The following is a 15,685-nucleotide window of genomic DNA, read 5'->3' as shown; positions in this document are numbered from 1 at the left end:
GTGTGATGAATTGGGAGATTGGGATTGACATGTATACACTGATGTGTATAAAATGGATGACTAATAAGAACCTGCTGTATAAAAAATAAAGAAAAAAAATAAAAGTAAAAAAAAAAAAAGGTTTGCTGCAATGACAGTTATAGAGAACATAGAATAGAAAAAGCCCTGGGCTAGGCATTTGGAACCCTAGAGAGGCAACAGAACGTACTGGTTATAAGTGTGGGCCCTGGAGTTAGAAGACCTGTATTCAAATCTTTACTCTGTCACTTTACTGGCTAGGTGACAATGGCAAGTTCCTTGTACTCTCTAAATGTCAGAAATTATATTGGGTAACATCTTACTGAAAAACCTGAACAAACTTTTTGGCCAGTCCAATATAATATGCACTTCTCCCATAGGGTTGTTATGAGGATTAAAAAGAATCATGCATGTGAAACACTTAGCATAGTGCCCAGGAAGTTGTTAACAAATATCAAATATTAGTTGTTATTATTGTTGGAGACAGAAGATCTGGATTCAAACCCCAGATCTGCCATTTACTCTCTGTGACACTGGGTGACCCCCATGCTAGATGACTGGGGCAGGAGTAGGTAAATCTGATGCCTCCAACTCATCTCTGGTCCAGCGTTTGGGAGCTACTTGATTAGCCTTCCCCATGTTCAGTTTACTCATCAAGAATGCCACCCAAAAGACCCGTGTGTGAATTATATGAGATAATTGTGGGAAAGACTTGCCATCGCCATAAATGTTGGGTGACCTCAACACGTGCCTGTCGTACTATCCTCACAGTATTTCTTGTCATGTCTGGGTCTTCCTTATAAACTCTTCCTCTGATTTTGCCTTCCCTCCATCATTCCCCAGTACTTATCTGCTCCTATCACTACCCCTTCAGGACTCTTCTGGAAAACTTTGCTGGTTGCTTCTCCAACCCCTTTATCCTTTGAATACTTTCTCTTGCAGAAGCTGAAAATGCTCACTTTCCCAGCCTCCCTTGCAGCTCCCCTGTGGAGCCACCTCTGCAAATTCTGGCTGATGAGATGGGATGGGAATGTCCTGGGGACTTCTGGGAAAGGTCTCCCTCCTGACAAACAGAGAGAGATTCCTGAGGAGATGCCCCTTTCCATCCATCTCTTCTTTCCTGCTTTGGACAATGCTATGTGAACAAGTGATACTTAGCACATTGCTTCAGCCACCTCGTGCCCATAAGTGGGGGTACCACTGACGTGCTGAGATAGCAGAGCAAAGAGATGGAAGGAGCCTGTGTCCACATCCCTGAGTGGCCGACCCAGCACTGGAACTTCTCTCTTTGGACCTCTTATCCTGAGGGATCCTTGAATCTATTGATTTCTGTTACTTGCCGCTGAGAGCATCACCATTGGCATGACCCAGTTCTCTTCTCATTATGCTCTGCCTGCCCACCCCCCGCCCCCCAAGATTTCCTTCCTTTCAATCCCTGACTTGATCCATCCACAGGGCATTGAGGTGACTATCAAACACAGCGGGAAAAATGAGCCCCCAGCCCCCTGGGGAAGGGATGTCCTGAAAAACTATCTGATGCATTATTCTGGATCCTGTTGTTGCCACCACCACTTAAAGATTGAGGAGGAAGAACATTTCTTTCATAAAAATCTGAATTCTGTAGAGTGGTCTTGGAAGTCAGCTTGACTAAGTTATTGAGACCCACTGCATGTACTGGAAATAGGAAGAATGAAGACTCAGCCCTCACCCTTGAGAAGCTGACCTGCTAGCAAATGGTCAACCACAACACCAGGCAAAAACAGGAAGAGCCACAGAGAGTGATACACCAAAGTGTGGTCTGAGGACACAGTCTGTGAATGTTACCACTCACAATGTCATAAGGGCTAGTACCAGAATGCAAATCAATTCAATTCATTACCAAGTATCTTGTTTCATTTGGCTGAGATTACATATGTGTTTGTGTGTGTGTGTGTGTGTGTGTGTGTGTATTTGGGGGGGGTTGTTGACAAAACTTTCTTGATGAAGAAAGCAGTGGACTGATTTACATTTGGACACAAGCTCATTATTTTGTTGTGAACCAGCACATTGGGTAGTACTGTCATAAATGGACTATGATGGTCCAAGGAGTGTTAGAGAGAATTAAGGTCTCTGTGGAAGAAAGGGATATGATGATGTATCTTGATGAAATAGGTAAGAACTGAACAAAAAGGAGTGGAAAGAGAGAACAGAAGGAGGTACATCGGTAGGGACAATATGAAGTCTGACTCCAGGTAGCCAGAGGGTGCATATAGGGTCATACAGGAGGTGAGTCTGGAGGACAAACTGGAACGAGACAGGGAGGGGCTTGCAATAGCAGACTGAGGAGTCTGAACCTCTTTTGGTCTAAAATGGGAAGCCATTAATGTTCTTTGAAAAGTCAGAGTATGCTTTAGGACAATTGATCAGGTGTCAGAAATGAGAGCTGGTCTGTAAAGAGGAGCGAGTGGAGAGAGAGACAGAGATAGATGTAGGCCTGGGCCAGGGAAGGATGATAAGAAAGTGATTGGAATGGGGTTAAGTGAGAGGTAGGGATCAAAAATGAGCACCAGGTTTGAAGACCAGGTCACAAGAGAGCACTGACAGAAGTGGCAAGGTCAGGTGAGCCGGGGGAGGTGCTTGGTGGACTTTTCTATTGAGGCTCTGGTATGTGGATCAGGAATCCATGGGCAACAGGAGGTGGGTGTAGGAGTGTGGAGCTCAGAACAGAGATCTGATCATCACACTCACTCATCTGAGAGTTGGCACCAGAATACACTAATGAGAGAGGATATCACCCAGGGGAGAAGTAGAGAAAGAAGACAGTCAAGGATTTGGAGAACTGTCTACATTTCAAGGTGGGTGGAAGAGAAGGAGGATAAAGACGGAGTACATCTTGGAGAAAGAAGCTGAGGACCACGGTGCTGTAGAAACCCACGGAAGAGTGTGGTCCAAAGAAAGCACAGCACATGGCACTGAGAGCTGTAGAGCCTGATGAATATGAGGCTCCTGTGACTGGGAGCTGAGCTTCCCAAGGATTGTTTGAGGGATGTGGTGAGGGCACAGATCAGATTTCAGGTTTAGGGAGGGAGGTGTTGGTGAGGGAATGAGGAAGCTGAGCTGGATGTCAGTCTGAGGAAGTCTGATGGTCAAATAAGAAGAGGGAGCGACAGGGCCAAGGGCAGGCTTTTGTTAGAATGGGGAGAGGAATCAGCAAAAGGGGAAGAGGCAGCAGAAAGAGAAGATGTGGCAGAAGGGGCTGGGCTACCTGATGATGGCAGGGCCTGGAGGGCAGGGACACCACAGAGGGGTGAGCCAGGGAGGGAACCTACGGTCTTCTGAGATGGGAGCAAAGGAAGAAAGGACAGCTGAACAGAAGAAGCGATTCTAAGGTGGAGGGAAGGGAAGTGGACGTTGTTCACAGCACTGTTCTGATATTCTGAGTAAAGTTAGTCGTCAGCTGACGTTGACGGCAGTCAGGCTGGGGCTGGAGCCATTTCCCAAACTGGTTTACTGACGTGCCCAAGATCAAAGAGCTGGAAAATGCTAGCTTTAGGACCAGAACCCAAGTCTTCCACTGCCAAGTTCAGTGGTCTTTCTGCTGCAACAGAAATTCTAAACTTTGTTATTCTAATATGAGATGTTAGGCCTATACTATTTCATCAAGTACCCTTAAATAAGCTATTCTGACTATTTAGGAAAGGACAATCTGCCCTCCATATGCGTGGGTTTCGCGCACATCCAAGGTTCATTGAATTTGAGGTTGGGAAACCCATGGATATGGAGGGCAGGCTCTACCGTGACATTTTACATATAAGGGACTTGAGCATCTGCAAGTTTTGATGTCCATGGGGGCTCCTGGAACCAAAGCCCGCGGCTACCGAGAGACAACTTTAGTCTACTTTGAAAGCAGCTCGAGCAATTTGAGACCACTAGTGAAGGACTGAGAATTTAATTTGTCAAGTTTCAAAAATATTAATAAGATGTCTCAAAAAATTAAGAATTATTTTTAAAAGTTACAAATCAAGGCCACCTCTTTTTCCAGGTGAAAATATGTGAAGAACTTTCTAACGGCCTGCTTATTTCTCCAAAATCCTGGAGTAAACTTGTAATAAAAATGATACACCCTTTTTGCATTAGCTTAAGCCCACAGTTTTGTTTAACCTCAGGCCTATTGCCTTTTTAGGTTAGGCAATTCTTTGCTGTGGAGGCCTGTCCTGTGTACTGTAGGATGTGTAGCAGCATTCCTGGCCTCTACCCACTAGATGCCCTTAGCACAAGCCCCTCTGCGAAAAGTTGTGACAACCAAACATGTCCCCAGGAGAGGGGGAGAGGGACAAAACTGCCCCCAGTTGAGAACCACTGCTTTAACCTAATGAGGGCAAGTACAGGTATCACCACGACGAGAACCCACAGGAGAGGGTTGTAGTCAGGTTGCCCTGTGGAACAAAGACTTTTGCCCACAGAGTAATGACCTCTGACATGGAAGAATCTGATGGGCAACACTTTTTGGCTCCACTCTTTCCAACTCACCAAAATAACACAGTGTAAGAAATACTGTTGTTTCCTTATACACTGGAATGAAATCTTATGGATAAGACTCACCGATCTTTCTCAGCGATAGCAGGAGAGTTGCTTGAAGTCTCTGCATGGCCATTGCTGGATTCTGGTTGTGGACTGCTTTTACGATCGATAGAGCCCCTCAGAACTGAGAGAAAGCAAGTAAGTACTTAGAGACTAAGGATAAACTCAGAAGTAGGCAGGGTTTACTCTCCGCCGCACCTCCCTCCCCGTCCTCGTGCTGCTCCCTGACTTTCTGCAGCCTTCGTCTAGGACACCTCATCAAAACTGACCTGTTCTGTGATTACAGGCCTTGTTCAGTACTTGGTCCCAGCCAGCAAATTGGATAAAATGACTCATCTGTAGGAAAACAAGCTACCTCTCTTTGACAACAGATATCAAGAGGGGGCAGGTTGGAAGCCCCAAGGTGAGGTAGATGGTGAGGGCAGCAGCACGCAGTAGCTGGAATGGTGCAGTGCTAGACAGAGTTAGGAGACCAGCCTCCATTTCCGGCTGGGCTGGGCAGAGCTGCCCACTGATGAGGACAGTGGTCGAGAAACACTGTCACAACATGGCTAGGATTATGGTAACTAGGGAATCATTCCAGGAGGAACTCAGTTCTGTATTGTGATTGAGGACAGCTTACTGGTGAATTTCTCAAGAGTCGGGGGTCACAAATACAATTCCTCCTTCCTGTGACCAAGGCAGCCATGACTGACTAATCATGGCCCCTCTCTCTTGAACTTTCATTCGGCTTCAAGTTCCTTTCTAACACAACGTTTCACATCAGTGGTTCTCAAAGTATGGACCCCACATCATCACGGCTAATCGAGAACACATCTCATGAAGCATCAACATCACTTAGAGACTTGTTAGAAATGCAAATTCTTGGGTCCCAGCCCTGACCTAAGTGAACCAGAAAGTCCAGGGATGGAGACTGGCAATATGTGTTTTTAACAAGCCCTTGAGGTAATCAGGATCCATGTTGAAGTTTGGGAGACACTGCTCCAGATCAACAATTCTTAATCCTAGCTGTACATTAGAATCACCCAGGAAGATTTTAAATATGCCTGAATCCAACTCCCAGAGATTCTGAAACTGATCTGGTGTGGGGTTGGCATCATTTTTTAAAAGCTCTCTAGATAATTTTAAAGTGTGGCCAAGGCTGAGAACCATAGTTCCATGTAGTCACTACCAATCCTTTAGGGTCGTAAAGAGACTCTACACCTATTTGCTATCCTTGTTTCAGATCATCTAGGAACATCCAAACCAAAATACAACAAATGAAGATAATCTATAAATTTACCAATTGTGACATATTGTGGAAGGTGCATAAAATATAAAAGGTTGATGTTATAATGATGAAACATATAATACAACAAAAATGGAGTACAGAAAAAGAAATATGGAAATCAATTGGTTTTTGTGTTGTCTATTCTGGAAAGAGTATGCTCTGATTCTACATTATTGGTTTGGTTCCTTAGGCATATTTATCTCTTGTGTAGAAGAAATGTAATGCTTTTTCGCTATCAGTAGTAGATAAGACCATCTGTTGTTGTTATTACTATTGCTATAAACACCAAAAGGATAAAGAGAAAATTTTATATGGAACATTATTACATTTTTATTATCACACACACACACACACACACACACACACACACACACACACACACAAACATTATGACCAAACAGTGAAACAACAATATTAAAAGAAGGGGGAAAAAAGGAGAAATCAAGAAAAATAGCCTTTTAGAATTTCATGAGCTGATCCCCTCCCCTCCCCTCCCTGCCTTCTCTTGATAGATGAACTCCTCTGGTTAGAGGACCAGGCAGGTTTCCTCTCCCAGAGATTATAAAACATTGTTTGGCCCAAGCTCACTTGTAATACTGTGATAAGCAGCATAAAATCAAGAACTGACATTTAAAAACAAAAAAGAGAAGCCCCTGGCCTCTCCCGTTGCGGGGCACAGGCTCTGGACGCACAGGCTCAGCGGCCATGGCTCACGGGCCCAGCCACTCCGCAGCATGTGGGATCTTCCTGGACCGGGCCACGAACCTGTGTCCCCTGCATCGGCAGGTGGATTCTCAACCACTGCGCCACCAGGGAAGCCCAACACAACTCATTTTTAACCTTGTTCTCTGGCCCAGTTCAGCAGCACCAAGGGCTACCACTCACTGATCAAACCCTAGATGGTCTTGCCACGTGGGAAGTTGAGGTTGCTATTGTCTGCACCTATTTTGAGATCCTCAGTATGAAAAGGAGCAATTCGGAGAAGAAGCAGCACAAGCAAAGCTAGGAAAGACCACCAACCCCTTTTGGTTTGGGGCTCTCCTTAGGAAGTTGCCCTTTCCACTACCAGGAAGAGAGAAGGCAGTAACACCTTTATTAGGAGCTTAGCAAAATGCCCCCAATTACTTTGCCTGGGTTTCCAGTAAAAACCCATAGAGTTTCTATTCGTGTAATTAAAGGGAAAACTCATTTCTTGTTTTTTATTCACTTGCACTTCAGTCATCAAAATATTGATTTTTTTAGAGTTACTTGAAGTTTAAAAACCAAACAGAAACTTACAGAATATTCTTATTAAAGTTTAGATGAAGTCTGCTCCTCCATCTCCCAGCTCCGCCAGAAGAGCAGGGATAAGTATTTGGGTCAGAGTAAAGAGATAAACTTAAATAAGAAGGAAGTAATCATTATGTTGTACACCTGACACAAACATAATGTTGTAGGTCAATTATACCTCAATTTTAAAAGTTTTTCTTTTAATGAATAAAAAATAAGAAGGAGGTTGTCAAACCATTGAGTTCAAAGCAAAATCCTAAATTGTCAAATATTGTTAAATATGTCTGGTGACACTTGGAATCACCTGGCATCTCTCTGGCAAATTAATTGTTAAACAAGGAGATTGGAGAAATGGAGCTATGGAGAAAAACAGTAGAGTAAAATAGGGTGATTCATTCGAAGTGAGTAGATCAGGTTAAAGGAATTAGACCAGTGACATGGCTGAGAAAACTAAATGATGAACTTCAATAGCAGAAACGTTCACAAAATATCAGACTTGAGGTATGTGCAGGTGTTACCACAGAGGCTCCTCCAGACATAGGTCTCCTGTCTTCAGAGAAGCATCCTTAAGTATTCTGGTTAAGTGGAATAAAGAAATACTGGGGGGCTTCCCTGGTGGCGCAGTGGTTGAGAGTCCGCCTGCCGATGCAGGGGACACAGGTTCGTGCCCCTGTCTGGGAAGATCCCACATGCTGTGGAGAAGCTAGGCCCGTGAGCCATGGCCGCTGAGCCCGCGCATCTGGAGCCTGTGCTCCGCAACGGGAGAGGCCACGACAGTGAGAAGCCCGCGTACCACAAAAAAAAAAAAAAAAAAAAAATACTGGGAGGGACTTCTCTGGAGGAGTTGAATCCTTCCAAAATCAGGCTGAACTCTAGAGCCATTCCCAGGAAAATTGAGCCAATTCTCCACTGGACCATTTTGAAATAAGATGAAAAAGCATTTGACCATCAGGAGAAAAAAAAAAAGAAAGAAAGAAAACAACATAGCAGGTATTGCAAACTCAAAACGCCTTTGGGGTCACTCAGGTAACACGAATATGTGCAGTGTCAGGCAGAGGGTGGGGAGTAGTGGGGTTTGTGGCGAGCCAGAGGACATACAGCCCACCTGAAAACATTCCGGTTCAATGTTTTTGTAAAAAAACTAAACAAAAACTCTGTCTGGCCAAACAAAACATACCTGTGTGCTGATTGCAACAGGAAGACTCCTATTTCTGACTTTTGCTAGGGAGAAAGGGTCTAGACTGCAGGTCTGTAACAGCTAGACATCCTTTTTTGAAAATGAAAAGTGTCTCACTGTCTCCACCTCCATGTCTCCTCAAGTTCAAGAAACACTGCTGCTCCTGGGGCTCTCCCTTTCCTTTTTTTCCCACACGCTAACCTCCTTGACCCCAGGTAAAGCTCCAGTTGTGTATTTTCTTGAAACCTAGGCTGGGCAGCAGATTCCAAAGGAGCTAGAAGCGCCCAGAGCCTCGTTACTGGGCCTGGTGGATAAACTGTAACTACAAACTCTACCGTGAAATCCAAGGCAGCTCAGCTTCTCTTTCCATACAATGCTAGCATTAGCGTTAAAGGTCATATTTTTAAAATTCATAGCTTCTCCTTCAAGCGGAAATCCAGGGAACTTCAAACTGAAAAATGGGAGGATTCTAATATTTTTTAAATGTTTGAAAACCACTGATTTAGTCCAATTCTCTCATTTTACAATGATGGTAATTAAGGGAAGGCTTAGACCAGATACCCAAGCTTTAACTTCTTGTCCACAGTGTTCCTTCCCCCCATGAATGTTCTCAATATGTTCCAGTGTCATGACCATAGAAAGATCTTCCTGAGAAGCTAAACTTTCAGAAGGTCTTAAGGTAAATCAGAGAGAAACATGTCAGCGTCTGCTCTAAGAGGATGGGTGGAAGGGAGACAGCTGGTACAGAGAGCTGCAACTAGACCAGTTTCCCCAGTGAACAGGTAACTGGGCACCCAGGACAGCTGTGGAGGGAGGGCTTGAGCTTATCCCTGTCTACTCTCTCCCCTCTGTGAAATCACCTTGCAGGGTCCCCTGCAAGGCTGCCCCTGAATTTAATCAGCTGTCACCTGTAGGAAAAAAAAGAATGCCCGACAGAGGGTCCACATCAGGTGATCACTTCCAGCTCTGGAATCTTCTCTGGAGTGTCCACAAATACAGGACACCCATCCCAAACCTCTAATGACCTCACCTTTGCGGTCGCCGGGCTCACTGCAGTCTTGAACCTGGGCAGTTCCCCTGGTGCCCCCTGCAACGGTGGGGTGTAGATCACAGCTTTGGTCTGAAGGGCTCCCTGTGGAATGAAACAAAACAGAATCTTCTCTAGGTTATGCCCTACACCTAGACGGATTACCAAAGTGGGAGATACAGTGTGGCTAGGGAAACCCACACTTTTCTTATGGTTTGAGGCTCTGAGGTGATAAATCTCACCCATGGGTTTGGTGTTATTTTGAAGATTTAATACAGTGTGGTTGTGAAAGGGCACAACCATAGGGAGCAGGAGAATTAGTAACTGTCTTGGCTGGACTCCCTGCTAGCTTGGTGACGTTGGGTAGGTTGGGTAACCTCTGTCTCACTGATTGCATTAGTCAAATAGGGAGCTGGGAGACAAATAGAGGTCATGCGTGTACTAGGCCAGGGCTCCTGGTGTGACAACTGGATGGCTTTCCTGTGGCCTCTCAGTTTCCGCCTGAGAGTAAAAAGAGAGACAGGTCTCCTACTTCCCTCCAAATGTCTGCTCTAGGGCAGGCCTCTTTTGTCATGCAGTCCTGTTCACTGACCTTTGTGGGTCAACGGTCAATTACTCTGCCATGGAAAAAACAGCCTACACACAATTCTTAGTCGAGGAATGTCACCACTGCAGCTTTTCATCATCCAGTTTAGCTTACTTCGCGTTGATGAACACCTAAATACTTCTCTACCAAGACAGCTGATGGCTTGGTTGTAAAGGTGCTAAAGGGGTGTTCCCGGCTGTCCCATGTCTTCTTCCATGCCCCACGACCCTCAACGTCACAATGGGTTGAAGATGTCCCAATATCTCAGACCACCTCAAGTATCTGGACAGACCAGGTCCTTTCCAACTGGATCCCTTGGCTTTAGAAGAAACCATCCTGCCAGCAGGGCCTCCTCTCCACAGAGGAGACCATCTTCGGGCTCTTCCCTTAGGCATCAACCCTAACCCTGTCCCATCTCCCTTCTCCCTAGCCTGTGATCTAGACCCTGTTTTCTCTCTCGTCTGCACCTCCTCCTAATTCTGGCTGTTTCCAGTTCTGCTGACAGTGCTTCTAGATAGACCATATTAGAATATTTGGGATCTCTGACCTTTCTCCTTTTTTATTTCCTCAGATGTGGTTTTTTTCATGCCATCCCTCTCCCTCTTTCTGGATGGCTCTCCTGCTTCAAGCATTGCTCTCCCACCCAGCCATGTCTCTCCATTCCTTTAAGGAGGCCTAGTAAACATTCCCGTGTTAACTAATGCCGGCTAACTCAGACTATACTTAAGGAGGCACACACAGTCCCTACCCTCATGGAGCTTGCATTCTGACACAGAGAGTGAGAATAAAAAGAGATATCTACCTGGAACCTCAGAATGTGTGACCTTACTTGGAAATAGGGTCTGTGCCGATGTAATTAGTTTAAAACGAGGCCCTACTGGATTAAGGTGGGTCTTAAATCCAGCGATTAGTATTCTTCTAAGAAGGCCATGTGAAGACACAGAAAGACACAGGGAGAATGCATGTGACAACAGAAGCTGAGAGTGAAGTGATGGGTCTAACAAGCCAAGGGATGCCAAGGATTGCTAGGACCCAGAAGGAGCTAGGAGAGGGGTATGGAAAGGATTCTCCCTCAGAGCCTCCAGTGGAAACCAACCTCAGTGACACCTTGATTCTGGGTTTCTAGTCTCCTGAACTGTGAGAGAATACATTTCCGTTGTTTTAAACAACAAAGTTTGTGGTAATTTGTAGCCCTAGGAAACTACAATAATATGAGAAGGGGGAGCTGATGGATGTTAAAGCTTTAACTAGAAGAAAGAGGAGAAAAAGATCAAGTATGTGCATTCAGCTTGAATTGGCTAGCAAGGTGGGGATGGGGTGTTGGGAGAAAAACTAGGAACAGGAGCTAGGGGAATGGCCATTATTTGTATTTAACAAACACAAATGTATTAATTATGATGTGCCATCCATTGTCCTAAGCCCTTTATAAAAATTAACTCATTTAATCCTCATAGGAACCGTAAAAGGCAGAGACCACTATTATTCCCATTTTACAGCTGAGGAAACTGAGGCACAGGGAGGTTAAATGATTTTCCCAAGAAGGTCACACACAGCTGGAGAATGGCAGACTCAGGGTTCAAACCTAAGCAGTTTTGCCCTAAAGTCTGAATTCCTAAATATTACAGGGTAGAGACCATTTATTTAAACATTTAAAAATGATTAACCTCCACTGTCCTATTTTTTAATTTACAAATGGAAATAAAATTCAGACTATTTCATTCACATGCCTGGGCCTTTAAGGGTCCTACAGATTAGCTGCTGCAGAAGGAGGCTCTGGCCTGGTGTTTGATGACCCACCCAGAGGACAGACCCAGGCATTATTTCCAGCAGGGACACTGGGTAGGTTTCCTGGTTGGTGATCTAGGCTGGGTAAGCTTTCCTGCCTTCACCATGGACCTGGCAAAGGTGCCCACTGTACCTGGCAGAGAGGGCGCATAAAATGAGGCACAGAAGCCCAGCCTTCCCCTCCTCACCACTGCGGGCCAATGGCGTGAGGACCCTGTGGTTTCTGGCTGGAGTGACGGCTGGTCAGCAGCCATCTTACCAGAATTTAAAGAGGCCAACTTGTTGGAGGTCCAACAGGCAAATGCCACCAAAAGCAGCACAGAGTCGAATTCTTAAAGAATAGAATCTCACTGACACTTTTTTTTTTTTTTTCCCTACAGCTGCATCAGAAACCCTGGCCTCCATCTCCACCACACAAAACAAGTCTAGTAATTTTAGGCCTATGACAGCATTTTCCACTTTGATTCTTCACTACTTAATTCCAGTTACTACTCCAGTCAAACTTTGACAGAGTTCAAAGAAAGTCTTGTCTGGTAACTGCTTTCTCTAACTTGGAGACTAAGTAGGGAGGCTTTCCCTCACCCTAGAGGTCAGTTTCTTGCCTATCCTGGAGCATCACTGAGGAATTTCTCTTCCATTCCAGCTTCTAGGGACTGCTGCTCTCTTCTCTCCCGACTCCCAGCAGCCTCAGGTTGGATTCATTTCATATAATTTATGCCCTGCCTGTTTCCAAAAAGGACTGGGGGGGGAGCGTCATAGATCATTTGCTCCTTGTGGCTGTGTTAGTAGGCTCTAGCTTAGTACTCCTCTCAAGCCTGTGGTAGGCGTGTTGGTCCTGGTTCCATATGAGACTGTCCCCCCTTGTTAAAAAGTCTGTGTTTTTAGAGCAGTTTTAGGTTCACAGCAAAATTGAGGGGAAGGTACAGAGATCTCCTCTAACCCTCTGCCCTCATACATACACAGTCTCCCCATCATCAACATCCCCCATCAAGTGTACATTTGTTACGGTCGATGAACCTACATTGACACATCATAATTTCCCATAATTACCCAAATTGCATAGTTTACATTACAGATCGCTCCTGGTGCTGTACATTCTGTGAGTTTGGACAAAAGTATAATGACATGTATCCATCATTATGGTACCATACAGAGTATTTTCACTGCCCTAAAAATCCTCTGTGTTCCACCTGTTCATCCCTTCCCACAGCTCCTCACCCCCTGACAACTACTGATCTTTTTACTGTCTCCGTAGTTTTGCCTTTTCCAGAATGTCACATGGTTGGGATCATACAGTATGTATCATTTTCAGGTTGGCTTCTTTCACTTAGTAATATGCATTTAAGATCACTTCATGTCTTTTGTGGCTTGATAGCCCACTTTTTTTCAGCGCTGAAAACTATCCCGTTGTATGGATGTGTGACGGTTTATCCATTCGCCTACAGAAGGACATCTTGGTCGCTTCCAAGTTTTGGCACTTAAGAGTAAAGCTGCCTGAATCTGTGCAGGTTTTTGTGTGGACACAAGTTTTCAACTCCTCTGGGAAAATACCAAGAAGAACGATGACTGGATCATACAGTAAGAGCACGTTTAGTTTTATAAGAAACCGCCACACTCTCTTCCAAAGTAGCTGCACCATTTTGCATTCCCACCGGCAATGAATGAGACTTCCTACTGCTCCACATTCTCACCAGCATTTGGTGCTGTCGGTGTTCCAGGTTTTGGCTATTCTAACAGGTAAATAGTGGTATCTCACCAATGTTTTAATTTGTATTTCCCTGATGATATATGATGTGGCGCATCAGACTGTCTTCCTCTCTTTTTAAGGGAAAAAAAGCCAATATTTTAATGTTGTTTTTGTGACCACCCCCAAAGCATCCAGCAGAGTGCTCTTTATAGACAGGATGCTCAGAATGTTTGGGGGGAAGGACAGCAGATCGGGAGTCAGGCAGTCTGAATTGCGGGAGGTTTCTTAGTCACAATCTGTAAAATGGGATAAAATCCCTAACCTACCTCTCAGGGTTACTATGATAATTACAGGAATAAGGTTAGTGGAAGTCCTTTGCATGAATGTATGAATTGTAAATTGCCATGCAAAAAGTATAAGATGTTATAAAAATAAGCATTTCTATTGGTTAATCAAGAAGGAAACAACTCTTACCTCTAGGATCATTCTGGCTTCTTATAAAACAGTTATTTACTGTCCTCTAAATTTTTCTTAAAAAGACAAAGTTCTGAAAGTTTATAGTAGCTTTATTCATAATCACAGGAACTGGAAACAAGTGTCCTTTAGCTGGCAAATGGACACAACTGTGGTACATCCACAGACCAGAATTCAGCTCAGCAATGAAAAAGAACAAACTACTGATAAATGTAATAACACTGATGACTCTGAAAAGCATTATGATAAGTGAAAGAAGCCAGTCTCAAATATCTACATACTATATGACTCCATTTATATGACATTTTGGACAATGTAAAATTACAGGGACAGGAAAACCATTAGTGGTCACCAGAAGCTGGGGGTGGGGAAGGGACGGACGACAGAAGGGGCATGAGAGAACTTTTGGAAACGTTCCTTTTCTTGATTGTTGAGGGGGTTACCTGACTATATGTGTTCATTCAATTTTATCAAACTGAGTTTTACTCTGTATAAATTATACCTCAATAAATCTGACTTGCAAAAAGTTACCAGAATTTTTAAAAAATAAAAGGAGAAGTCCTCCTTATCCTCAGACTGGATTGTTCCTGGACAGCAGGATGCAATTGCTTCTAACCCACTAGGAGGAGAGTCTGGTGAGGAAAGCCTTGCTGTTGACGAGGGACCCTTCACAACCGTTTGCATCACTGACCATAGCTGGTTTTGACACTAAGCACTTGGCTCAAAGTCTATGAAATTAGCAGGCTCTGGTCGCTTGTACATCTCACCCGTCACAACTTTATTGATGAGAATGGCTACCAGCTGTCACCTCTGCCTCTGCCTCTGTGCTGGGTGATTCAGACTTCATGGCCACAGCAAATCAAGCCGTGAACCTGCAATGGCTCTTCATGTTGGGGTTTGAACTCTTGGCCAAATGGCTGTCGCTCAGTTGTTATGTCGCCAATCACCCGTCACTGTGGGTTAAATGTGACAGGCTCACCAACATCTTCCAACTCTTCAGACATCTGAAAGGCGACTTGCTTTCCACACCAGCAGACAGCAAATCTGGGTGATATTTAACTCCTGGATTTTAGAATTTCTGACTTCTGGAAGGAGGTGAGGAGGAGACTTGTTATTTTACAGAACAAACTGCAGAAGGGCCTCAAACCCCTGAGTGGGAAAAATGATGTCAGGAGCACACCACCTAAGTCGGAACAATTTTGAGGTCACTGAAAAATGTATCCACACAAATGAACCAAGCTCTCACCATGATGGAGAATAGCTCTTGATAAAAACAAAACCACCTGAAATCTTTCACATGCTATTATTGTATTTTAATTTTTCCCTGTCAGATAAGCAAGACATAAGTTAAGATTTGGAAAATTCTCTCTTTAATAAAGGCTTTATTGTAACTGTATTTGAGATTTGACAGGTACTATTTTTTTTTCTCCAAAAGTGAGAGAAATAGTTTCATCTTTTTGAAGTTATAACATTATTATTCTAATCATAGAAGAGTATTTCACAGACAATTTTTTCCCCCCTCAAGTTAAGTTTATACTTAGGAAGGGGGAACAGAGAGGAAACTAACACTTACTGAATATCTGCCATGTGCCGGGTCCCATGCAGGATGCTTTGTGTATATTATCTGCTATCATCTTCACAACAGTCCTGAGAATTAGACCTTAACGAGCCTCTCTTTACAGCTACGGAAACTAAGGCTCAGAAGTTAAGTAATTTCCCCCAACCATATGACAAATGGTGGTATAGCCAGGATTTGAAGTCAGTAGTTCTGACTCCGAAGTCCACATGCTTAGGATGGTATATAAAACTCTCCCCAAAGTTTTGACTGGTAC

At 44.2% G+C, this 15,685-nt stretch overlaps 1 protein-coding gene across 1 annotated transcript in view; it reads right to left on the bottom strand.

The window, feature by feature from the left end:
- The window catches only part of MYO3B (myosin IIIB), a 511,858-nt gene that overhangs the window by 99,494 nt on the left and 396,679 nt on the right, over window positions 1–15,685 (bottom strand). The window contains exons 31-32 of the mRNA XM_024122281.1: window positions 9,325–9,426; window positions 4,600–4,702 (exon numbers count right to left, since the gene is read on the bottom strand). Coding sequence (XP_023978049.1) covers window positions 4,600–4,702; window positions 9,325–9,426 — 205 coding nt within the window. The remainder of the gene's footprint in view (window positions 1–4,599; window positions 4,703–9,324; window positions 9,427–15,685) is intronic.

This window comes from Physeter macrocephalus, chromosome 2 (assembly GCF_002837175.3).
Source record: "Physeter macrocephalus isolate SW-GA chromosome 2, ASM283717v5, whole genome shotgun sequence".
NCBI lineage: Eukaryota > Metazoa > Chordata > Mammalia > Artiodactyla > Physeteridae > Physeter > Physeter macrocephalus.
This window is presented reverse-complemented; position numbering and strand designations above follow the sequence as displayed.